A 27054-nucleotide genomic window follows, 5' to 3' on the forward strand; every position below is an offset into this window, starting at 1 on the left:
GGATGCCTGTCTTCCATAGAGCAAATGCTTTTTGTTTGTTTACCAAGACAGGGTTTCTTTGTAGCCCTGGCTGGCCTGTAAATTGCTCTGTAGACCAGGTTGCCCTATAACTCAAAGAGATCTGCCTGCCTCTGCCACCAATGCAGTTTTTTTAATGTATATTAAAATGTATACATTTAAAATGGATATTATATGGGTATTTAGTCTGCATGATTATGTGGACATAACACATCTTGGGACTGGAGTTATATAGAGATGGCCGTTAGCTGTTATGTGGGGACTGAGACTTGTCACTGGGAGAGCAGCCAGCCACGATACATTTATTGAGCTTTTACTATGTCCCAGCATTATTTCATTTTATCCACACCAATCCTGTGAGTTTTTATCCTTTATTTACAGATAAGGAAAACTGAAATAGTTGCATGTCAGCCATTGTTCACCTGTTCTATGCCTTCAGTAATTAGGTACTTTGTTAATTAAGAAGAGAACTTAGGAGACTCAGGGATTCATTCTGAGCCTGTGGCTACAGGGATGATCAGAGATGGGAAGATGATTTAAAGACAGCATAGCATTACTAATGCACTCAGACTGCCTAATAGATGGATTTGTCCAGTTTGTCTGTCTCCTCCTCACTGACGGCCATGCTTGCTTAACTTGTCACTTCTGTCCTTCCACCATGGATCTGGGAATTGAACTCACGCCATGGTGTCAGGCTTGCACAACCAAGCACCTTTATCTACTGAGCCATCTTGCCAGACCTCTTAGATCGTTGTAAGATTGGAATGTCTGGCGTGTTTGCAAGAAAATTCAGTGCATGCTTTAAGATGAAGTAAAATTAGTGCATTATTTTATTTTTTTTCTCACAAGAAAAATCTTACTGGGAGCTGCAAGATCAGAACACTTACTTCTCTTACAGAGGACCCAAGTTCAGTGTATAGCACTCCATTTGGGGAGCTTAAAATTGCCATTAACTTGGGTACATGGCACCATGCCTCTGGCCTCCACAGGCACCTGCACTTTGATACACATTCGCACCTTCAGACCTACACACCTCAGCTGAAGGCTTCCGGTGAGGGCAGCACCAGTTTTCTTTACATGTATGGTTCCTGGTGTGTTTCCAAAGTGGATGACCACACCCAGCCACTGCAGCACTTGATGTGTGACAAAACTTTTCCTGGAGAGAGATGGATACCACCAAAGCCCAGCTTGGTAAACCAGTGAGATTGGGGTTGCTTGCAGGAATATGGATAGGGAATTACTTACAGGAGCAGAAATGACAGTTGCATCACCAAGACCCACCCCAACGCAGGTGACAGGTCACAAAAGTGCAGCGCACTGCACTGCACAGCCTGTAGGCAGCTCAGCAGGATGGAGAGTGTCCTTGCCAAGTGACTTGGGTCTAAGTCTAAGCGTCCTCCAGGCAGCTGGTCTGCTCTCAGAATCACCTTTGCAGCGTAGCTTCCTGCCCTCTGAGAGAGACTCTCGAGTTTGTATTGCTTACTCTGGCAGGCAGGGGCCCAGTATGACAGGTAGGAATGAGTTTGGGAGGAAGTTAATTTTTAAAAAATTAATTAACTAGGCTGGATAGTTTAGCAGTTAAGAGCACTGACTGCTCTTCTAGAGGTCCTGAGTTCAATTTCCAGCAACCATACGGTGGCTCACAACCATCTATAATGGGATCCAATGCCCTCTTCTGGTGTGTCTGAAGACAGCAACAGTGTACTCATAATAAATGAATGAATGAATGAATGAATGAATGAATGAATCTTTTTAAAAAAAAAAAAGCCAGGCAGTGGTGTGGCACACACCTTTAATCCCAGCACTTGGGAGGCAGAGGCAGGCGGATTTCTGAGTTCGAGGCGAGCCTGGTCTACAAAGTGAGTTCCAGGACAATTAGGGCTATACAGAGAAACCCTGTCTCGAAAAAACCCTCAAACTCCTCCCCCTCCACCCCCCAAAAAATTGTGAGTAGGCTCCTGGTAGCATAATTTTGATTATATTTAATGAGAGATGCTACTTTTTTTTTTTTATTCTAGATCACAGTTGAGAACTTCGGTGCAACAGAAGTAAAAGAGCTGGTTCTGAACGGCGCAGACACTGCTGTTAACAGACAGAATCGGTAAGTGGATTGCACTGGACTCATCGAAGTGACCAGGGTTAGTAGGCATTTTCTAAATTACTGAAAACATCACAACTTAAAGAAAACACTATTGTACGTTGTATATGGTAGCACACTTCAGGAGGCAAAGGTAGGCAGCTGTCTGATCCAGCTAGGACTATGTAATGATGCCCTGTCTCATAGTCCAAACACAAATAAACAAACACCATAACATTTGAATGTTTAATGGGAAAGCAATGTGCCTTTGCTCGTGAAATCGCCTATAAGTAAAGGAACAAAACAAACATGACAAATGAGAAGAAACAACAGCAAACATGGTTTGAATGGAAATGATGGCCACTGAGTAGCAAATCAGAGAAAGCAGTGATGGGCTGGAATACCCAGAAGACACCAGTTTATTTTGCAGAACAGCAGTGCAGATGCTGAACTAAACTCGGTCTTAGAAAGTGCTAATAAGGGAGCCAGGCAATGGTGATGCCTTCAACCCCAATACTCAGAAAGCAGAAGCGCTTGGATTTGAATTTGAGGACAGCCTAGTCTCTGAGAGAGACCCTGTGGGCTTGTTTTGTTTTGTTTTTGTTTTTAAAGCCTGTCTATAAGGCACTTGAGATTATTTCTAGGCTATTTCTAATGAAAAATATTTTCAGAATAAGGTAACTGGCTATCAAATAATTTCAAAGTATTCCTAAATCATGGGAAAATACTCAGTTCAGCAGCTGCTCTGGCGTAACCACTGGGCAGGAGGGAGGCAGGGAGAGCCCTGGGTGAGCTCCATCCTACTGAGAATAAGTAGATTTTTCAGTCCCTTTGTTTTTAAGGAATCTACAATATATATTCCTAAGAAATAGCTATTAAGCATTCTTTCAAGATGATCTTTAAGATGTTTTTGTTTGCTTGTCTGGTTTGGCTTATTTGTAATGAAGGAATTAGCTATGGTTTAGTGTAGCTTGGGATTGGTTTCTTTTTACCCATTGAACTCTACTCATTTTTCTGAGTTTAGTTGAAAGTAGCAAGAAATGAAGGAGCAAAAATGTAATGATAAGCATTGGGTATTCTCCATAAATGGTGCGTGTGACTTGTGCATCTGTGCCTGGCTTTTATTTCTAGGCAGGAGTTTGTTGATGCCTATGTGGATTACATATTCAATAAATCAGTGGCATCTTTATTTGATGCTTTCCATGCGGGCTTTCATAAGGTCTGTGGAGGAAAAGTTCTTCTGCTCTTCCAGCCTAATGAATTACAAGCTATGGTTATTGGGAATACAAATTATGATTGGAAAGAACTGGAGAAGGTAAGGAAAAACCAATCTCTACTTGTCAGTGGAAAAGCAAAACTATGCGTAATTGGAAATCTAGCCCTTGTGTGCTTTTGCCCTTCCTACAGCTCCTTGCTGTGCTTATTCTAGACACTTGCCTGCCCCTCCTACCCTACAGTGCACTCTGTGTGGTGGCACTGGTGAGGTGATTGGGAGATGTGCTATAGGGACCCTAGCCCAAGACTGAGTGACTTTCTACCCATGCTTAATTAAGGCTTTTGTTTCCTGTTTTTCTACCAAATCCCAGTGTTAAACTTGACCATGGTGGGAGGGGACTACAAAAGGAAAAGCCTTGGTAGCATTTGAAATGTAAATGAAGAAAATATCTAATTAAAAAATTGTTAAAAAAAATAGGAAAAGCCTTGGTGCTCTTAACACCAAGGGGGGAAAAATTAGTAGAAACATTCTGATTTGTCTTCCTGAAAATAGTACAAGAAACATTTACCCAGTCCCATGTTGGTATTTAATAAAGCTCTCACTATTTTAGTAAACTCTTACTTACAAAGGTGACGGACGGGTCCGTTCTTCCTTCCCGGGGAGCATCTTCACATTGTAAAATACCAGGGTTGTGATAGCTCCTACTCTTAACATGAGAGGTTTCACTCCTTAATGCTAATAAAAGGTTGTATTACTTTTAGAATACAGAATACAAAGGAGAGTATTGGGCAGACCATCCCACGATAAAAATTTTTTGGGAAGTGTTTCATGAATTACCACTAGAGAAGAAGAAACAATTTCTATGTAAGTATATTCTGAGACAATAATCTAAAGTATTAGCTCAGTTTAGTCTTTGTTATTAAGATTTTTATTTACATGTATGTTGTTTCTGTGCGGAGTATAATGTATACAGGTATCCCGGAAGGCCAGAAGGGTGTGCCATGCGTCAGACCCCCTGGAGCTTTTATAGTTGTGGGCTTTATCTATAGAGTGATGTCTGCAGTTGCCCGAGATCCTGTATCAAAGAAACAGCGTTGGAGGACTAGAGAGAGCTGGGGACGCAGCTTAGCAAGGGAAGCCTGACTTCCAGTTCAGTCCCTGGGACCCACATGGAAAAGGAGAGAACTTAAAAAAAGTTGTTAGAAAGCTTAACTAACCAGTTTTCCAAATGGCTCTTCCAAAAAGGATTTCTAAATGCTTTTGTCATTTTTCATCAAGTAATGAGTACTTCCTTTAAAATAATGAATGCAGAACTAGACTGTGTTGTCTAAATTGTTTTCCTTGGCAGTATTTTTGACAGGTAGTGATCGAATTCCCATTCTTGGTATGAAGAGTCTGAAACTAGTCATCCAGCCAACAGGAGGCGGTGAGAGCTATCTCCCGGTTTCCCATACCTGTTTTAATCTTCTAGATCTCCCAAAATATACAGAGAAAGAAACCCTCCGATGTAAACTGATCCAAGCTATTGATCACAATGAAGGCTTCAGTTTAATATGACCTTGGAGTTCTGACTTTCCTGTTTAGTGCAAAAACCACTCGTGTTTCTCTTGTGAATTCAGCAGTGAGAGTTACTTCTGTAATTCTTACTTACAAATTGTTCACTACTGTACTGATGAAAGCCAAAAATTAAAAACTGAGCATTAATACTAAACTGTACAGAACCATGAATTGTCCATCCTCATAAACATACGAGTATTGTGGATACATTAAAGTTTTACGCACAGGGATTTTAAGAGTTTGCGTATTTCGGGAATTACCTGATGTGTGGGTGCATGGAAATGTTGCTTACTGTTTCTTCAATCACTGGGGAAAGACGACGATGGCCTGCCGACAGTCATTTGATTATTTTTCCATTTTGTAAATAAAAATTTTGTAATAAAATAGTGACATTCAGATACCAGTAGTTTCTATGGTTGTAATTGAACTGAGTTTTAAGGGTTAAAATTTATGATTCAGTCTGACTTGCAGATTCTATCTGTAAAAATCATGGTGGAAATGATCTTTTTGCTACAATATGCAGACCTAAATTGTTACTTAACTTTAAGCTGAGTCCTGAGATAGACATAAGCCACTGTGAAAAACAATCACGAGTTAGTTTTAAAACTGATGCTGTAGTAGTGCTTAGAAATTTTTAGTGCTTAGAAAATCTGAGGTTTTTTTTTTTTTTTTTTTTTTTGGTTTTTCGAGACAGGGTTTCTCTGTGTAGCCCTGGCTGTCCTGGAACTCACTCTGTAGACCAGGCTGGCCTCGAACTCAGAAATCCGCCTGCCTCTGCCTCCCGAGTGCTGGGATTAAAGGCGTGCGCCACCAACGCCCGGCGTAAATCTGAGGTTTTAAATGGTGCTGTTGCTTAGTTATCCCACATTAATAAACTGAAAATGAGTTGATGTGGTACATCTAACAAAAATGCCATAAAAAGCTTAAAATACTTTTTTTAAAATATCGTCTCTGATTTAAACTTAGGTGGTTTGGCCAGGCATCCCAGTCACAGGCTGAGAACCACACAAAAGCAGTAAGCACTCAACTGCTGAACTCTTGTAAATCTAATCCAGCTCATTTTGCAGCCAACACTATTCTGAATTGTTGAGGTGAGGCTATTTGAGCTATTCACTAAAACGGACTCCTGTCTGAAAATGCTTGAGACACAAAGTACACTCCTCCCTACAAAAAATGAGATCTTATTTATACGGGTAAGTTAGTCCCTGTGTATGTACAAGAGTCACCTACTGTGGGCATGCCCACCACACCCAGCTATGCCACACGCCTAGTACTACAAGATGAGGCTCTGGCTATTTGTACTGTCATCTCATTTGGCATCCTTTCCAAATTGGAGTAGGAGGGGAACCACAGACCATAAACCATTTCTCCACTTAGCGTATTTAGCTTTCTTTGCCAGGTGTCTTTTACTTGGGCAGCTTTGGATTCACTCTGGTCTGACACTAAGTAGAAAACCAACACTCTCAGTCTTATTAAACACAGGTAACAAATGTGTTAAGGTAGACTTACTTGAGGCATTTAGTGATAGCAACCCTTACTGGGCTAGTATGCTATGAACAATGGGGGGGGGGGGGGGAGTCAAATGACAATTTTAATATAAGACTTTAAAACAAGATACAAGTATAAAACACTGTTTTTTGTATTTCAAAAGTTGGAGGAAGATAATCCAGTCATTAAACGGTCTACAAAACATATGCCAGATTACATAAAAGTCTATGTACAATATAAAAAGAGCTGAAAACAGTCTTCACTGTAAAAATAATTTAAAACAAATTTTTCAATTTAAAATATTGTCTATAGCACAAACACATCATGCAAATGGAAAACTAAATATACTGCATTCTTTAGTGTAGCCAAATAAATTCAGTTATCTTTTAGGTAGGGCAATGAGCTACTTTAATACTTTTCTCCTCTGGCAGTAATGGTCCTAACTGGGTACTTTATGCAGAAAGAACAGCTATATTTCAAATCAGTTTTGTAATAAATACTAAACCCACATGAATATTTAAATTTGGGGGCAATGTTCCAAAGAAGTCTGTAAAATAAATACTGACTTTCTGAGGTGTGAACTGTTTGAAAGGCTAAGTTTCTGCAGTTCAGAAAATTGATCCCTAGTTTTAAGGCAAGCTAAGCTTTTAAATAAATAAGAACTGGTTTCATTGACTATTGGATCTGTATTCATCTCCATAATACAAGGCTAACACCTTGGGGCTACATTACACCAAGTCCTCAACAGGCAACAGTGTACTTTCTGGTTGAGCTACAATTTATCTTATGACTTTGGAACTTTCATTAAGAGGTCTATTGCTTTCCTCATTAATGGAAAAACAGCAGTCCAAAATATTACACTCTCCCCAGTAGAAGTACCATTATTAGATTCAGAAAGGCTTTGCATATTCACATCTTGGCAGTATTTGTGGTGAAGATCTATGCAGGCTCTACCACAGTGATAGGTATTTAATTAAACAATGGCAAATATTCAAACTAAGGGGACCTATATAGACAGGCACTATTGTTTCTAGAACAGCTGAAACACATTTCCAAATCATTTATCAGATTAGTCTCAGGGGCCTGTTTGGACATTACCACGTCTGCAGTAAGTACAAAAACGATGCAGTAAGTACGCGTCACACTCTGAGCTCCAAGTTTTGAGTGCTCCAGACACGGTGCTGACTTCCTTCTCACATTACAAGTCATCTGTGATTTTAAAAAGTTAGCTGCCACAAGTTTTGGAAAATGCCAGTGTTTAAAAAGTTAACTGTCTTAAAAATAAAAGTTCAGCAGAACAGAAATTGAGGGTTTCAAACTATTCAATGTTACAAACAAAAGTGTGAAATACCATTCTTTGGTCTAGATAAGCTGTTCCCTTTACATTAACATTCCAATGGCTTTTGAAAACTTTAAAAGGTTGAAACTCATTAGGCAAAAAACAAAATTATACATACATACGAATGTATCATACAAATGAACCTTGAAAGGAAGATGAAGTCAACCAACAGTGTTGAATGTACAAGTACAAACAGAAATGATGGAACTTTAGAAATTATCCAAGAAGACAATCTATTTTCCAGTCTATAAATAATACATCTTTCAGATTTCCTTGTTCAAGTTCACAAGTAAACATTCATTTTTGACATGCTAAAGTTCCCAATGCTGGTGGAGCAATTCCTGTACCCGGACAGCTTCAATAGCGTTATGATTTGTCTGATGGATAGTTTACATCTGTCAATTCCTGTCTTGTAGCTATAGCTTCATTAACTACCTCTTGATCCCCTCCATCAGCTCCAAATCCAGATCCTCCAGCACATTCGGGCCTATCCGTATCATCTTCCAAGCCATTGTAGAACTCTTCAATTTCACTTTCATCTTCCAAGGGTTCTTCTAAACTTGGACTCTGGCATGTGCCACTGTCACTGTTACTGCCACAGGAACTAGAGGATAAGACGTCATCTTCAGAGTCTGAGTATACCTCAGCGCCATGGAATATGTAACGATTTGGTGGTACAAACAGGTATTGATTACCTGAAATACAGAAGTAAATAGCACTTAGAATTTTATGTGTCCCGTAGTACCTAACTTGTTGGCTTACTCTTGAACTCAACTCTTAGTTCTACCTCCTGAAGGCTGGGATTACATCTTTTCAAGTCTAACAGCTCTATCCTTTGCACCGATGATCAGAAACATACTTCCAAAGCTTGTTCCAGGGGCAAATATGATACAGGCCAAGTGCAATTCCCAGAGCACAAGCCTCCCATTGTGTATGAACAGATTGTGCCTATGTTAGAGGGGAGGGAGCAGTGTGTGTGCCACCATAACAGTTGACAGGACAAAATAGATGTCCAGTAGATAGGAACCCCGTTTTTGAGATCTTAAACAAGGCAGCCTTGTTTGAGCAAGAAGGTAGAAGAGGGTACAGCCTTAAGGCAGACCTAGGCCTAATTACCTTCTGGGGTATATCTTCAACCCTGAGTTTTCCCACCCAGAACATGGTTCCCACCCTTTAAGATCAAAAACTGACCCAAGTCTCAGTCATTTGCTGGGGAGGTGGGAGAAGAGAGTAAAACCCACTTTTGGGATATAACTCAGCCGACAGATCAAGTTCCCTAGCTGCTTGAAGCCCCGGGTTTAGTCACCCTACTGCCAGCAAAGACAAACTCATCGCCCAAACTGACTTTAACTTAATGTACACAAACACAGAGCACTACCTTCATCAACTAAGTCAAAACAGTTATCTGACACTGGGAGTCCCCCTTCTCTGGTCACGGTACTTTGAAAGTGATTCAACAAAAAGCATTCCATACCCTCAAGCCGCTTACTGATCTGCTCCTTTGCAAGTCTATTAGGCCAGCATTTTCTCACTGTTTCTGCAACTGAAGTTCTTTCATTTTTGTCTGCAGTACTGGAACCAACAGCCTTGAAATCTGGATTTTCCACATTAATGTTCTCAACATTCCTACTAGTCTGTACTTCTTGTGGTTTTTCTTCCACACAACCTTTTGATTCAGATACTTCTAAATCATCAACTTTGTTGTTTGCTGCTTGGTCTACAAGTGTAGCGATCACAGAAGAGTCTTGTGGTACAGTTCTTTCAGGTGAACTTGAGTCTTCCGAAATATGAAGAGGTGTTGGTGGCAACTCTGACAAATGAACCAATTCCTTTTGTGGGCGTGGAGGTTTTTCAGTAATTTCTGAAAGCTTTACAGGGTTACAACAAAGTTTGGCATATTCACCACCTAACCTATGACACAACTCATTAATTATGACATCGCAGTCTCCAAGGAGCTCTACATCAAAATGCAGATGAGGCAAAGGTTCCCTATTTATTAATATTTGAGGCACTTCATGGGGTATAGAACCTAAAAATGGGGTGAAAGGAGGGTTAGAAAAGAGAAGTTAATTGTAACAACTGTCAAGAGGTAGGTATGGTAGCACACCCCTGTTAATCCCAACAACAACAAAAAGAGGGTTAAACAGAGATACAAATCACATTGTCAAAAGCAACTTCCTCTCAATAACAAACAGTAGACTTTCCTCCCGCTCAGGCCTTAAACTCATGGCAATTCTGTTCAAGACTTAGCTGAGATCCTAGGTGTTCCAGTTCAGAAAGCTTAAACTAATCCTTTAAATTAGCTTAAAAAAATAAAAGTCTAGCTGGTTGTGGAGGCTCGTGGCTTTAACACTTGGGAGGGAAAGGCAGGTGGATCCTTGAGGACATCAAGAATGACAGAAACTTGGACATGGAGGAGTGGTTTCAATTCAAAAAATTTACCTTTTGGGATTATGTTGGCCCATAGGCTGAGCTCCTAGACATAAGCAAATATTCTGTGGAACTACAACTATTATGGAATAGAACTCTATTTTTTTCATCTATCCTAGGCTGGCTTCAAATCTGCTGAGTAAAACTCCTGACTCTTCCTGCCTTTACCCAATAGCACATGGTTTACAGGCAGGTATATACTACCACTCTTGGCTACCAAAGATTAGCTGGGAATGGTAGCACACGCCTTTGATCCCATCACTCAGGAGACTGGAATGTGGGGCTAGCCTAGTCTACATAGGTATCCCAGGTGCCAAGTATAGTGAGATCTGTTTCAAGAAATGGAGTATGTTGGGGGAGGGGCGGCGGGTTATGTGCCTACATACATGTAAGTGTACAATATAAGTACTTGGCCAAACAGAGCACCCGATCCCTTATAAACTGACAAACTGTCATTTCCTGTGAGTCCTGGGTCCACTCAAGAATAGCGTTCTTTACTACTGATCAGTCCATCTCTGGAACACACCACACACACACACACACACACACCACACACTTCTTTCATACATAAGCACATAAAATAGCGATGAGGGAATACTGATACTGTACATATTCTAGAGCAGTACATATTCTAGAATACTGTACATATTCTATTCACATGACCTGTGGTTACAACTCCTTTGGGAGTGAATGACCCTTTCACAGGGCTTGCCTAAGACCATCAGAAAATACAGATATTTACATTTGATTTATAACTAGCAAAAATTATAGTTAAGTAACAAAATAAATTTTTTATCATTGGAGGTTATAACATGAATTGTACTAAAGGGACTACATCATTAGGAAGGCTGAGAACTACTGTTTGGGGAGGGCACTTTTTTTTTTTTAAAGATTGATTTTTTTTTATTATTTTATTAACAGTTTTGCTTTAATTTTATATGAACTACAATTAAAATCTGATATTCTGATATTCTTCACAGCCCCATTCCCATACCAAAATATCACTTTATGAATATCACCTAAAAAGTAAAACTTAGACCTTCAACTCTTTTCTAAATAAAAAGAGTAAAATACATCTTACACAGATCCACAGCTCACAGCATGCACAACTGTCCCCTAAACACCAACTTACTTGGAATTAGTGCTACTGGTCTCACTTTCAGAGAAGACCCAATAACAATGAGGAGGTCAACTTCATCTTTGTCATACTTCATGGCTCTATGAAACTGTTCTGGTAAGTTTTCACCAAAGAAGACAATCTCTGGCTTCATGATGGCAAGTGGCTCATCAGCTGGGCACCTAGGGCACCGAGGAACGACCTGCACAAAACATGAAAGCAAAGTAGCCCAGGTTAGCACTCGGCAACATTCCCAGCAAACAAACGCTGTGCAGGCATGAATTTGATAGTGTCTGCTGTGGAGCCAGTGTGGAGCCTGGGGGTGGATGACCTACCAGGCAGGGCCACTTTTCACCGCCTGACAACCAAAGGCGGTTCTAACTCCCAGGTAAAAATTGAGAACTGACTCCCAGGTTGATCTTCTGACCTCCACAGCCTCTCTCTTATCCAGTCTCCACACATGCTATCATTTCCCCATACGTACTGTGCACCCACAAAATACTATAAATACGAAAAGAGCGTGGTAAAGCATGCAAATAAGACCTTTTAAAATATTTGTGAAAATGACTCCATTTGAATATACTGTCTTTTTTTTTCTTCCTGGTTATACATGATTTCAAAGTTAAACATATGTCTGGATGTATCTTGGTGTATTTTCCTGTAATAAATACTTGATTATCATTTTGAAAAGTGTTTTAAATCTTACCACAACGAATGTAAGACTAATTCCAGAGGTATTCCCTGCAACTTGTGACTTAGGCCTAGATCATATAAGGAGGTGGTTAGGTGTATTAAGGAGGACTTTAGGTTGGTTTGAGAAAGAGTTTGTAGGTGTGACCATGACCTTCAACTTCTTATTCTCTAACCTCCTTAAATGTTAGGATTTCAGGCAGGAGAGCAATCCCAGGACTACAAATGCTAAGCAGCCATGATCTACCAACTGAGCAACAGAAAAACTTTTTTTTAAAAAAACAAGACTCTTGCTATCCAGCTCAGGTTAGCCTGACTCTTACAGTGGCCTGCCTTAGCCTTCAAGTGTGCTCTAACATGCTCTTCTTGCAAAGGGATCTTCTACTGAATGTCAAAGAAAAAGACCTATTTACATCAGGATTTCTAACACTCTTTACAACACATGTGTCTCAGAAGGGGGAAAAAAGATCAAGATACAACCAAAAGTAAAGTTTACACAATTCCTAAAATGAGATGAATTAAATTACCTGATTAAAAATGTCTCCACGAACAGCTTCACAATCAACTTTGTATTTACAAATCAGGCAAGATGCTGTTGCAAAGGAACCTAAAACAACCAAAATAGAACATTGATTGAAGGGCTATTTGTGGCTTGCTCCATGAAGACTTTTTACAGTTTTATGTATGAGTGCTGTATCTGCCTGCACTGCTACATGCCAGAAGAGGGCCTTCATTACAGATAGTTGTGAGCCACCATGTGGTTGCTGGGGATTGAACACAGGACCTCTGGAGGAGCAGTCAGTGCTCTTAATGCTCTTAAATGCAGAGCCATCTCTCCAGCTCCACCATGAAGACTTTAACCTGAACTCTCCTGTGAAGTCTTTAAGGAATACATGTGATATAGTTTATCTACTAGTACATGTGTATGTAGACCTTATCTTCTAAAGCTACTATTTGCAATAACATAACTCTGCAAGTGCTAAAACTGCAGCTGGAAGGTTCCAACTGAGTTACCTTAGCTTGGCTGTGTCTTGTTTAGTCAAGGCTAGCCTTGAACTTGTTATCAAAGTATATACCCCACCACATCTGAGGCCTTCGGCTTTATTTGTGTCCTTTTCAATTTTGTACACTCAAGATTACAAAATAATGCTTAATCTCATTACTAGACAGCAGCTTCTTTCCAAGCCTGATTATTCTATTAAACACCCTACAGAAAGCCACTGTGACGTTTACTAACCATGACACTGAATGATCCTTTGGATTCCTGCAACCTGCTCCAAGGTATCTATATTTTGAGTATAATTTCGAAGTAGTTTTCCTTCCTTATCTGACAAAGCTATGAATTTGTGACACAGAGACGGCTGGAACTGTCCGGGATATATTTCCTATGTAATGCAAAAGGCAGAAAAGTTTAATTAATGAAAGAAGCATAACAGATATCCTGCTTATGTTTAGTCAAACAGGTACTAACAATAAACCCCCATGTGCGCACTGTAATAACCAAAATACATGAACATTTTAAAGCATCTAAATGGATGGCCCCTAGAAAAAGCTTGTTACTTTATGAAAACTCAGCAATTAGTAAACTTGGTCCCTTGAAGTACAAGATAACATGACCCATAAACACATCGCAATGGATTACTTAATGTCAGAAGAAATACATACCTTAGGTACATCTAAATTTTGTTGGCTGCAAATTCATATTGTTTTTCTTTAAGGAAAAAGGGGAAAACTTTACACTGAAATTACAGATATTAAAGATATGGTGACTTCAAAACTTAAAAAAAAAAAGGCTGTCAATGAATTATTTAAAACTTTGTTTGATTCATCATTGATAAATATCAACCTGCTGGGAGTTTAAAGCTGAAGTTTTAATTCCTTACCAAAATTGCTTTCCTTCCACTGCACAGGCACATACTGGTATAGAACAGAGCTGCTCATGAATGTTGAGTTGCTGGATTTTGTGTGTGTGTTTTTCCCCCCAAATAATGCTTCAATGCTGTTTCTTCTTTAAAAACAAAGAATTCAGATATACACATGGCAAAAAGATCAGAGAAAAAGTATCAATTTTGGTCCTCCCAACTTTTAAATATATACATTTATTAATTCATTTATATGTGCATTGATATTTTGCCTGCATGTATGTCTGTGTGAGGGTGTCAGATCCACATGCCATGTGGGTGCTGGGAACTGAACCCAGGTCCTTTGGAAGAGCAGCCAGTGCTCTTAACTGCTGAGCCATCTCTGCAGCCCCTCATCCTCAACACTCCTGATAGTGTTCTTATTCAATTTCATTTAGTAAGTGACTGTGGCAAGGAAGTTTCTTTTTTCTCTCAAGTAGCTTACACTATCTGTTTCCTTACATTATAGGCTTTATCTAACCCATTATAATGTTAGCAAAAACTAAACACAACCATATGTATGTCCATCAATACGGAAACTAGTTGTGCAGTAAGGTACATCCATACAGTGGAGTATTCAGCCACTGAGAGAATGAGAGGGTTCTCATGTACTGACCTAAAAATAGTCCATGACACACATGAACAAAGCAAGTTAGTCACCAGGGTGTAATCTTTCTGGTTGTATTAAGCAAAAACTGAAGTTATGTGTATATACATATGGATGGCTCTGTCTTTAATTTTTGCTCTCCATTACAATGCATACAGAAAATACTCATGAAGCTGGACTGAGTGGCACATGCCTGGAATCCCATTAAGAAACAGCTGGAAATATTCTATAAATTCTAAAAATTCTAATGAAAAATTTGCCTTATATAGACCGAATCTAAAAATTCTGCTGTAACTCAAATAGCTTGGAGATTTTTTTATAGGGCATGGGTTAATTATTCCAAATCAAAAAGATAGGTCACCCATCTCAAGTCTAAACATCCTAAAGGCCTTTAAGAAACCAACTATGGCCGGGCGTGGTGGCGCACGCCTTTAATTCCAGCACTTGGGAGGCAGAGGCAGGCGGATTTCTGAGTTCGAGGTCAGCCTGGTCTACAAAGTGAGTTCCAGGACAGCCAGGTCTATACAGAGAAACCCTGTCTTGAAAAACAAAAACAAAACAAAACAAAGAAACCAACTATGTTGGGTATTCTGCTGAGATCAAAAGCTTAAATTTTTTGTTAAAAGATAATAGCCTGCGTAGTGTTGGTGGCATACACCTTTAATCCCAGCACTCGGAGGTAGAGGCAAAATTCACCTAATCTTAGAGTTGTAGAACCCAGGAAACCAGTTGAGTTTGTATGGTTATAACCTACATTTCCATTCTATAAACACTAGACGGCTGGTGGCACGGGAGGCACAGAGTTTAATCCCAACAGCACATAAAAATGTGAAGGGCTGGAGAAACTAGAACAGGGGGAAGTATTTACACTGTCAGCTTGAGGCCCAGCGCTGTAACTCTGAATGCAGGAGGCAGAAACAAGGACTCCAGCTCAACAGTCTAGCAGGATCCCCTGCCCCAAGGGATGGCGAGAGCCTGGCCTACATCAGACTGCCTCAAAACAAAAAGATGTCTACACTGCACACTGCATACACACCACACACATGCAATGTGAAACAAAATTCCACTAAGAACCCTCCTCCTACTTATTCATTAAACCCCACTCAATTTCTTCACAGCTACCTCTTGAAGGTTATTTAATTTTAACAGAACATATTTTCTGTACAGGGTCACAACAGGGAGTATTTTAGGCTTTATGGGCTATACATTTGCCATATGGTCTCATATAGAAAAAGAAGTCAAAGATGATCTGTAAATAAACGTGGCTGTCATAGAAATAACTCAAGGGCAGTACAGTAAATGTAAAACAGGGGTCTTGTGACAGCTCCCAGTTATTAACAATTAATTCTCAGCTAACATGGTAGAGTAAGATTGGGAAGAAGCTAGTGAGCAGACACATAATCTCTGAGGGAGAACGATATTTAGACTAGAGATTACAATGACTAACATTGTGTATCTACAATGTCTTGATGTAAGAGTAGAAAGACCTATGTAAAGTAATGGATGTTAACATCGATATAGCCATCCTATAAATACAATATAATGTATACCATAAAAATATGCACTTATCTGTCCACTTAAAGTAATCCATAGGTCATCACTCATGGGGAATTATACAATATTTCATCACATTTCAGGAAATAATTTTGATAGTATGCCAAACTGACTAACCAAATAAAAGGATTTCAGTTAGGGAAGCTATGAACTAACTCCTACTGAACTTGAACATGCAAAACCCACACACGTATAATTCGGAGCACTACACATACTTCATGTTATACATAGTTCATATGGATAAAACTGATTTAAAGGTAGGGTCTTATTATGCAGCCCTAGCTGGTCCACCTGCCTCTAACTCCAAAGGACTGAGATTAAAGACCTGCACTACCATACCTAACCCTTGGCTTTTTATATTAAGAAGAAATTTTATATGCATGAGTGCTTTGCCTGAAGGTAATATATATGTACCACATGCTTGCTTGGTGCCCAAGGATGACAGAAAGGGGAGTTGGAGAGAAGTGGAGTAATGGATGGTTGTGAGCCACCATGTGAGTGGTAGGAACCAAACTCAGATTCTCTGTGCAAGAACAAGTGCTCTTAACAGCCCCCATTTTAACACTTTTAATTATCTGCATGTCTGGGGTTGAGGATGTGGGTGAGTGCAGGTGCTGTGAAGTGGAGGCCTGAAGGCCAGCAGCACGTGACTGAATTGGGACTGGGGGTAACCGCAGCTGTAGAGCCTCTGGATATAGATGCTGGAAACTGACCTCTGAAATGTGCAAGCAGCAGCACGCACTCATTCTCCAGCCTCTGCTGTCTGAGAGGACTATGAAGACTTTTTCCAGATTTTCTCCCTGCCCAGGCTTGTTAGGTGGTACATAGAAAGGGGAGTTCTCTGGTGAGGCTTTTAGGGTCTATGTATAGAATATCATCCACAAACTAAGGTCACTTTAATTATTCCATTTTTTTTAATCAAATGCTAATTTTTATGCCTCTAATCTGCCCTAAAACCCAATTAAAATTTAGGAAAAACATACTTTAGCATGTGTGTTCTTTGTGGGTAGCAAAATATGGGACCTTGTGCTAAAAATGGTCTACCACTGTGTGCTATTTCACTCTGTAACCCAGGAGAGCCTGGAACTCAAGTGTTTAGCAGAGACTGCCCTTAACTCTTGAGATCCTTCTGCCGTCACCTCCTAAACCCTGGGATTACGGACATAAAAGGGTTAGCTTGTTACGCATTATTGGAGAGCTAAGTTTACTGGAATTCTAGTCCTTATAATCTCCTAAAGAGGAACAAAATAATGCTTGCCCATACACCTACATAAGTAGTAAATAACTAAATGTAATTTTAAGAACATGTGGAACTTTCAATTTTAGGTATGTATCTGCACTTGACATTCCTGGTAAAATAGTGGGGGGAAAAAAAAAAAAAAAAGACTAGTTATGACAATGCAGTTTCCCCAACTCACAACATAGAACTTACAAGAAAAGTTGTGAGAATACTAACATATAATCACTAACCAGCTATGCTTGTATAAGATGAGAGTAACTTTTACCTGCCGGCCTTCCTAAATCTGTGTCTATTTATAGTCGACACCATGATACACCAGGGTCCTGCATCCATTAAAAAATCTTTGTTTTAAACAGTGTAGCAGCACAGCTTCCAATAGTACACCTTAGCTGCAAAGTCTGGCCATCCTCTAATCCCAGCACCAGACTACTGAGACTAGAATTAAAGCATCCCCTTACAATTCTGAGACTGTACTGTAGGAAGACAGCCTTTCTAATCCACCTCTGGGTTTACAAAATGGGAGGTGGATTGGTGAAGATAACTTTGTTGCCTAATCTGCTGACCTGAGTTCTAGTCCAGGAACTCTCCCAACCCCCTTAGCTAAGGTAGTGCTGTCACATCCACTGGTGCGCTTGGGCCACACCACCATTCACCACTCCACCCCTCCACAGATGAAACTTTTCAAGCATCTCTCTATAAATCAGAAAAGCCTTGCAAGTGTATTTCCAAGTTCCATAACAGTGAACTACAGCCAGGCATAGCAGCTCCTGCTCTAATCCCAACAGATAGAAGTTAGACGCAGGAGGCTCAGGAAATTCAAAAGCCATCCATGGCTCAACAAAATTCAAGACCGGCCTGGCCTACATCAGACTGCCTCAAAACAAAAAGACTTAAGATTAAACTGGGAAAAAAAAAAAAACGCAAAATTTCTATAAACTTTATATTCTACAGCAGAGCAGAGCTGCACAGCAGACATAGGAGACAAGTGTTCAATTTCTTTAGTTCACATGAAAGTGAAATTTTCAAATGCCTAATAAAGAATTGTTACTGCTTTGTTTTTGAAGCTGAGTCTCATGGTGTAGCCCTCCCTGGCTGGTCATGAAGTATCCTGTGCCCCTGAACTCCTGGAACTGCAGGAAGTGTATTATTATGCCTGGCTCCTGAACATAGTCCCAAACATAAAAATGTTTGCTTGTTAGTATTTAATAAGTACAATTAGTATATTTCACTTTTCTTTAGCAAAGTATTTAAAATCCTTAAGTAAGCAATGCCCTCACTGTGTCATTACACATATTCAATAGCCACATGCAACTATGGTGGTGACTGACTTATCAACTAGAAAGACTAGAGGGTCCCTTGTAATCTTTCCCAAAACATGTAATCTCAACCTTGAGTAGTTAAAAATCATTTTTAGACATATGCATATATTAAAACCTGTCCACTATAAAACATACCACGTAGTAGGTCATAGAACCTTTATGACTCAGAAAAAAAGAGTAAGTGAAAACAGGTCTTTTTTTTTTTTTCCCCAGATCTACAAACTTCCAAAGGAGAGGGCAAGACACACAGGCAAAAGACCAAAATTACATTATTTAAAATCAGTCCTAAAACAACTTAAGTTCTAACTACCACACTGGTAGCCTCCAAATCACCGGGCAATGAATGTAAATTTAAAAAGCCTACACATGAGAACTCTTTTTCATAAAGACAAAAACGTGTGATACCTTTGCAAACTTGAAGAATGGTCTTGGGTCTTTTCTAAAATACTCAATATCAAACATGGCTTGAGGGTCTGGGAGGTCTGGGAAATCCACCGCAAGGCGAGCATAGATACCGTCTCTTGATCTGAAGTCAGGAATCCCACAGGAGACAGAAACCTGAAATAGACAAGGCCTAAGTCAACCCATTAACTGTCTACTTTCACAGTAAGTACCTTTAGTACATACAATTTAGTGGGAAGAGATGAAAAATCAAAGTTTGAACAGAAACACCACAAGCCTTCTAATTTCAAATACAGGTAAAATATAAGTATAATTAAATCTGCCACATACGGTTTTAATGGGCTAATCTTAACCCTTTGAGCATTTAAATAAATTAAAATGAATGCATTTGGTTGGAATAAATCAATTCCATTTTTTAACCAAAAAGTAGACACGACTTTTTACCAGACAATCATTGCAAACTGTTCTCACATAGCCAGCTTTACTACCTCAGGAATACTCAAGTTTTGAAACTTTTTTCAATACTGTATTATAGACTGAGCACACTGGTTCATGCTTAAAGTCTCAGATACTCAGGGAGACTGAAGGGCTGTCTGGGCTCTGATTTCCAAGACTACCTGGGGACAATCACAGCAGCAAAATCATTCTCACAAAAGGGTTTGGGGTCTTTGTTATGTTGTCCAGGAGTTAGAACTACCTTACACATATCACAGCAAAGTTTGTTGGGTTTGTTTGCTTGTTTTTTTCAGAAGCCATTAGGCTTTATTATTTTATATGAACATAAGGAAGCCTACATGTTCTACACAGGTGCCTGGTGTCTACAGAGGTCAGAATGCATCAATCATGCAGTTGTGAATTGCCATATGGGTACTGGGAACTGAATCTGGGCCCCTGGCCTTACAGTAAGACCTCTTAAGTTCTGAGTCATCTCTCTAGCCCAAGAATGAATCATTTGCTTACTTATTAATGGCTTAATTTTTGTCTTTTGTTTGACATGGTCTCACTACAAACACACACACACACCTACCTGCCTCTAGAACTAGTGGCATGGGCCACCTCGATTCTCATTCTCAGAGATAGTGTCTTTAGTTAGGCTGGGAAGCCATTGGGCTCCAGGGATCTGCCTGTCTCTACATCCTAATGCTGAGGTTACAGTCACTAAGGCCCTGAAAGGCAAATGCTGGGATTACAGAAAATGCATCACCATAGCCAGCTAAGGATATGCATTTAATTATAAATTGTAATGATAAAACCCAGGATGGTGGCACAAGTTTATAGTCAGAGCTAAGATAGCTGAGGCAGGATCTCTTAAGTTCAGGTAGCCACCCTAAGGAACCTAAAAAGGGCTAAGGAGCCCTGTAGAGTGTCTGTCCAGACTCAAGCAGTGAAAATAATACTTACAACAAAGGGCCAGTGAGATGTCTCAGCAGCTAAAGGCTACCATACTGGATGACCACATGTAATACTTGCAAGTAGTCCTCTGACACACACCACACAAGCAAACAAGAAAATTGGGAGGTTTTCAAGACAAGGTTTCTCTGTGTAGCCCTGGCTGGCCTCAAACTCACAGATTCACCAGTCTCTGCCTCCCAAGTGCTAGAATTAAAAGCATGTGTTACTACACATGGCTACACAAAATTTTTTTAATAACCAGGATGGCACTGGCCTTTAATCTTTGCATTTGGGAGCCAGAATAGGACTGGATCTCTACAAGTTTGAGGCCAGCCTGGTCTACAAAGGAAGTTCTAGGCCAGCCAGAGCTACATAGTATAATCCTGTCTCCAAATAAATTAGACAATGCTCCTATTTCTGTAGCTAAATCTTGACACTCCCGATAGGGGAATGGACAAGCTTTCTTCCAGTTTTACAGATCCATTCAACTTGGAACAAAACAAACAGATTGTCTCCTGGTATACACCCCTAATCCCAATTTTTCTGAAACAGAAGGACTGCTGCAAGTTTGAAACCATCCTAGACTATAGAGACTGTCTCAAAAAAATAAAGCCAGGCATGGCAGTACATACCTGAAATAATCCCAATAGTTGGGAGGATCTCTGCCAAGTTCCAGGCCATCCAGGGCTGTGTGTAAGCCCATTTCAAGAATAACTAAAACTGGGGGCCTACAGAATAGCTCAGCCAGTTAAGGTGCTTCTGACGAAGCCTGGAGCCAAGACTAACCGAGAGGAAGGACAAGCAACTCACAACTCAGGGTGCACTGACGCCCACAGTGCTATAGCTCACAAACCACCACATGTACCCAAACACAAAACTAATGTTATTCCCTAAAATAAATAAATAAATAAATAAATAAATAAATAAATAAATGGCGAACCCTAGTCTAAATCACACCTGAAGCAACCCTAGCCCTAGTCTGGGGCTGAGGGGCCAGCACACACCGACCTGCTTTGGTGTGCTTACCTGCCTCTGCCTCCCACAACTGAGATTCTGATTCATTCATACTTTTCACTCCGCTCAAACAGCTCTGGCTGCTAACATAATGCCTAACATACAACACAACACAACACAGTATGACTTGGTTCTAGACCAAGTCAAATGAAAAAGGCCAAGTCTCTACAATCTTACAAAGTTAAAATGAAGGGGGGAGGGGCGGGGGCGGGGAGGGATGGAGAGATGGCTCAGCGGTTAAGAGCACAACTGCACTTCCAAAGGTCCTGAGTTCAAATCCCAGCAACCACATGGGGCTCACAACTACCCATAAAGAGATCTGACGTCCTCCTCTGGTGTGTCTGAAGACAGTTACAGTGTACTTAGATATAATAATAAATCTTTAGGCCAGAGCCAGCGGGGTTGACCTGAGTGAGCAACTTTCATTCCCAGCAACCACATGAAAGCTCAAAACCATCAGTACAGCTACAGTGTACTCATTTTAATAAATAAACCTTTAAAAAAGAATGAAAGAAAACTTTCTGCACTAGACTCTTGCTACCATAGACTTCAAAAGGATCTGATTCTTCTAAATCATCTTTAGGAGCCAGCATATGTGTAAAAATTCCAGGGGTTTGAAAGAGGCTTGAGGCTCTTGCAGAGGACTTGGGAGGCTCACAACCATTATCACTCCAGTTTCAGGGGATCTGATGCCTCTGGACTCCTTGGGCACGTCACACAATGGTACAAAAACATACATGTAGATAAAACATCCATATACATAAAATTAAAGCCAAACAAGTCCAGGAGCTAGAGAGTCTAGCCATTAAAGAGAACTCGTTGCTCCTTGAAGAGAATCCAGGTTTGCCAGCACCCACATGGTGGCCTACATCTGACTAACTCAAATCCCTGGGAACCCAACACCCATTTCTGGCCTCTGTGGGTACCAGGCACACCATGTACATTTATGCATGTAGGCAAAATCAATGAATCAATGAGTTTCTCTCTCTCTCTCTCTCTCTCTCTCTCTCTCTCTCTCTCTCTCTCTCTCTCACACACACACACACACACACACACACACACACGATCTTAAATAAAAACAAAAACAAAAAACATAATTCCACTTACCAATTGTTCTATAAATATACAACGCTTTAAAGTTGTCAAACTTTTCAAAACACTGAACTAGTTTAGCAACTGCTGCTCTCCTCAGTTTTTATGAACAAGAGCCGAAAAAAATTAGCTGGAAAAGGAATAAAATATCTACTAGCTTTCTCTTTACTGTTTTTCTGTGTCTTACATACCCCAGCTCCAGTCAGAACGATTATCTTTTTACACTCCTGCAGTAACTTCACAGCATCTTCAATTGTATTGATATCTTTTCTTTTTTTCCGCTTTGGTGGTTCTGAAAGTATATTAATAACAATCTGCCACAGCGTCATATCATCCAGCTCAGGTGGAGGAATTGTTTCTGGTAATAAATCTTTAAGAATTGTTCGAGGATCGGTGCCAATCATGAGATGTTGCTGAACAAAAGTATATGGACCTATATTAAGGGAAGAAAGACTCACATCAATTCCACTTCTAATAAAAAGCTATTTTTTCAAGCAATGAGTTAGCAATATATACATTTTTATGCAAAGAATACAATTTATATGTATTTCATGTCATATCCCTAACAAGACCTGACTAGTCCCAGTTTGGGGAGGGTGTGCTTAAGTCTAAGGGTTTTTTTTTGTTTTTTGATTGGTTGGTTGGTTGGTTGGGGACAGGGTTTCTGTGTAGCCCTTGCTGTCCTGGAACTTGCTCTGTAGATCAGGCTGGCCTAGAACTCAAGATTCTTCTGCCTCTGCCTCCTGAGTGCTGGGGTTAAAGATGCATGCCACCACTGCCTGGACTGTCTAGGTATTCTGACTGCGCTTAGACAGGAGGACTTGGTGAGCCACTCAAGGATTACCATGCAGGAGGCCAAGAAAAAAAAAAATCTTACCAATACCTGAGCAACTAAATCTAAATGGTAAAGGTGACAGAGAATTTAAAGTTGGTACAAAAGCAGCTGTTGGGGTGGTACCAAATAACTGTAATCCCCAGCATTTAGACACAAGATCAGAAATTCAAGGCTAATATGTGCTGTCTGGCTACACAGCCAATGAGTTCAAGCCAGTCTAGGCTTATACGTGTTCCTGTCTCAACAAGCAAGCAGACTACAACCACCACAACAAAACAAGCAAGCAAAACCCCCAAAGGCTGTACACAGAAAGCAAAAACAATGTACAGAAGAAAAGAGACAGGTGAGGACCTAACCTCAGGCCCTGACAAACGGACACGGTACATACAGCACACCTACACTCCCAGCACTCTGGACTGCTGGTAAAGTCAGGATATCAATGTCATCCTTTACATCCTAGACTCCACAAGTTTAAAGCCATCATAGGATAGATGAAAATGTCAAAGAAATCAAGAAAAGAGAGAAGGAAGAGTAAGTCAAAAAGAACTTTGGTTGTGATGTTCTCCAGAGGCTGGGCAGAGACTGCAGCAGCTGAACTAGCTTGGGCTATAAAATATCTTGTCTCAAAAAGGAAGGACAGACAGAAGGACGGAAGGAATGAAGGAAGTTTGCGATTGTTTCAAAGATGCACATGCCTGAAGCATACCTATCCGCGGCCGCGGAGTCCAGTCACTAGAGCTGGCGTGTGACGTTCTGTCATCGTCATCACTTTCACAGGAATGAAAGCCATTAGTGAGGAGTCCATCAGTCAACAGGAGGTTGTCTGTCAAAGAGATCAAAGGCTGCGGCTCAGACAATCCCTACCTGCAATCCCAGGTACTTGGAGGCCCGTTTGGCCTGTATGGTGAGACACACACAGGTTCTTGATACAAAAACAAAAAACCAGAAAGGCACAGAAGCACACACATCTGTAACTCCGGCACCTGGAAGGCACAGACGTTGGAAACCAGCCTGACCTATATAAAATAGTGAGTTCCGGACCAGCCTGGGCTAAACAGGAACCCTACCTCAAAAAATCCAAAATGAAGACACACACACAAATAAAATCTGTGTAGCCCTGCAGAAGCATGCTTTCAAAAAAGGCTCTGGGTTCCATGCTCAGGACAAAGAAATACAACTTCATGAAATGCATCAAATAGAAATTACCTCTAAATGTCACTGAGATAAAAATCAATCCCTGGCTGTGTTCTCACTGCACCAACCAGAGAAAGTCTCTTTCCGTAGCCCTTTCAAGTAGCAATCTTCCTGCTTCAGCCACTGGGTGTTAGTAAATGTATGATTTAAAGAACACGAAGCATACTTTATGCGACTTGTTTCCCCTTTAATACCTGACATCGAGGGCCATTTCCTATTTCAGTCCCTAACATGTTTTGTTTTGTTTTTTTTTTTTAATTCATGGCCCCATTATATGGGCCACAAACATCTACAAGGGCACTGACAGACTCCGATAAATTCTGTACAAAGCTTTTCAGGAAAACTATAAGTGGCATTATTACAAAAAACACCGAACAAAAACACAAAAAATAACCCAAACGTTTGGCGTCAATAGGGCAAAACCAAGCAAGTTTGTTTCAGGTTTGTTAATCTAAAAATGTTGTGAGCATGATTTTGAAAGGAAAAGAAAACTCACGAAAGTACAGTACAACTATCACTCCTCTATATCGAAGAGATAAATGCAATCGCAGAAAAGCAACATTTTTAGGACTAGCCATTTCTTTACATTTTTAAGACGGTGTCTCAAGAAACAGCTTTGGTGTATTAAAATTTCTAACTTCAAAAAAAGACATAGGTCTATCCAAAAAAAAAAAAAAAAAAAAGCAACACAGGTGTCAGTTTGCAAAACGAAATCGCAGGTCGATCCACGGGACAGCCCCAAAGTCGCAAAGCAAAGTGTGCAGCGAGGAAAACTATAACTTCACTAAAGGCGCATCGGGAACCCAAGCCGAGAGAGGGAAAACTTCACTCTAACGCCAAACTGCGAGAACCGCGGCCCCGGCGACTGCGCGCAGCAGCGCAAGGCGGCCCAGGCGAGCGGCGAGTCCGCGCGCGGCTCCGCAGCAGGGCCGGCGAGCTCGGCGGCGCGCGGCCGAGCCAGGGCCGAGCTGCGCCGCTGCCGCTGTCGCTGCGCCGCCGCCGCGGAGCCCGCGGAGCTCTCGGGGGCCCGGGCAACCTGGGACCGGGTCACAGGCGGGGACGCGGAGGGACGCGGCTGCGCGGCGGCGCGCGCGGACTCACCTCGGTAGCCGATCGCTGCCGCTGCCGCCTCGTCCTCCTCCTCGCCCTCGTCGTCGTCGAAGTCGTCAGCCGCCCTCGGCTCCCGCCGCAGGCCGGACCCATTGTCTCCGTCCCCGGCCGCGGCCGTCGCCGGGGCCTCCCGCTCCGCGCTCGCCGCCGCCCCTGCCGCCTCCCGCCACAGCGCCGCCGGGGCCGCGGCGCTCGCCGCCTCACACCCCACGGCCGCCGCCGCCGCCGCTGCGCTCGGCTCGCCCGGGCTGCGCCCGAGGCCAGGCCCGTCTCGGCGGGGCCTCTTGCGGAGCGGCTCGTCCGCCGGCTGCGACGCGGCCTCCATGGCGGCCGCCGCGGAAGGGGAGCCGGCGGCCTGAAGGGCGAGCGCCACCTCGTCCGCCATCTTCCAACTGCCTCTCTGGCCCTCCGCCCTCGCCTCCTCTGCTCCGCTCGACGCGCGGCACTGGCGCCCCCGCGGCTCGGCTGCGGGAGATTTAAACCCCGTCACGTGATCCGCCCCTCCCCGCCCCCGCGCCGCTCCCGCCACCCACGCGGGCCGGACCACAACACGCCGGGTCACGTGGCCGGGCGCCGCCCGCGGCCTGGGCCCTTCCCGGCCCCACCCAGGGCGGCCGGGCTCCCCTCGGCGGCCTCTGGGCGCCTCCCGCCCGCCCGGCCCGCTCGCTCGCTCGCTCGCCCGGGATCGCCGCGGTGGCTCAAGTTTGCGATGGCGCCGCCACTTCCCACCTGGGCCTCACGCGTGCACCTTGCCTGCCTGCGCCTCTTCGCCTCAAGTCGGCTTTTACCTCAGGGGCTCTGGAGAGCCCAACCTGGCCGACGCCGGCCTTCCTGAGGAGAACTCCTCCACCTGCCTTGCCCTTGCTCTGTGACAGCTCTTCCTCGGGTTACCCCTGTGGTCTCTCCTCAGGAAGTTTGCGCTCTCTCCCAATCTCCCTTCTCAAGTGTACTGGAATGCCCAAGCCAGCCCTCGGGGCCTGTTGCCCTTCTGGAAAGATCTGGCGGTTGAGGATCCGCCCCATCTGCTCTCTGGACCCACCAGGTCCTCTGTACCTCGCTTTAGTCTTTGGTAAAATTCATCTCTTAGGGCAGCAAGAGAGAGGACAGAAGGGAGAGTGGTTGGTTTTCCACAAACTTCTGTGTTAGAGTCAGATTGGGCCTGGGCTCTTGTGACTTGGGCGGTTGATTGAACCTTGTCTAAGCCCAGTTTTTAATCATCTCTAAAATGACAGGGCCAGGACCGAAAGAGACTGTGTAGCTCAGTTGTAAAGTCACGCTTGCCAGACAACCCCGAAGCCCTAGAGAGGAGGCAGGAGGGTAAGTCGAACTACTCTCCAACTACTTAGGAAGTTCAAAAAAGGCCTGGAATACATAAGACCTCGTCTCAAAAACGAAATTTAAAAAAACGATAGACCATGAGAAATCAGGTTTAAAGTAAATGACATTAGTTTAAAAATCTTAG

At 42.0% G+C, this 27054-nt stretch overlaps 2 protein-coding genes across 6 annotated transcripts in view; one reads left to right on the plus strand and one right to left on the minus strand.

The window, feature by feature from the left end:
- The window catches only part of Herc4 (HECT and RLD domain containing E3 ubiquitin protein ligase 4), a 74199-nt gene extending 68933 nt beyond the window's left edge, over positions 1–5266 (plus strand). For 3 of the 4 annotated variants that reach the window (XM_021173606.3, XM_021173607.2, XM_021173608.3), the window contains 4 exons: positions 2037–2119; positions 3227–3410; positions 4073–4175; positions 4660–5266. In XM_021173606.3, coding sequence (XP_021029265.1) covers positions 2037–2119; positions 3227–3410; positions 4073–4175; positions 4660–4868 — 579 coding nt within the window. In that variant the 3' untranslated portion in view covers positions 4869–5266. The remainder of the gene's footprint in view (positions 1–2036; positions 2120–3226; positions 3411–4072; positions 4176–4659) is intronic. The other variant, XR_003837764.2, reaches the window with a different exon arrangement.
- Positions 5267–6441: 1175 nt separating this feature from the next.
- Sirt1 (sirtuin 1) lies at positions 6442–26556 on the minus strand. 2 transcript variants are annotated; one of them, XM_021175120.3, is made up of 10 exons: positions 26381–26555; positions 25584–26057; positions 23995–24111; positions 22645–22886; positions 18959–19111; positions 13170–13317; positions 12460–12539; positions 11258–11444; positions 9170–9724; positions 6442–8390 (listed from the first exon to the last, which is right to left on the minus strand). In XM_021175120.3, exons 2-10 carry the CDS (start codon positions 25975–25977, stop codon positions 8062–8064), a joined length of 2205 nt encoding a protein of 734 aa, XP_021030779.1. In that variant the 5' UTR covers positions 25978–26057; positions 26381–26555; the 3' UTR covers positions 6442–8061. The 2 variants fall into 2 exon arrangements, with proteins under 2 accessions (XP_021030779.1, XP_021030780.1); XM_021175121.3 differs by lacking the exon at positions 23995–24111 and having other exon boundaries at positions 26381–26556.
- Positions 26557–27054: the final 498 nt, after the last annotated feature.

This window comes from Mus caroli, unplaced genomic scaffold, assembly GCF_978045245.1.
Source record: "Mus caroli unplaced genomic scaffold, Mus_caroli_1 scaffold_9, whole genome shotgun sequence".
Lineage (NCBI taxonomy): Eukaryota > Metazoa > Chordata > Mammalia > Rodentia > Muridae > Mus > Mus caroli.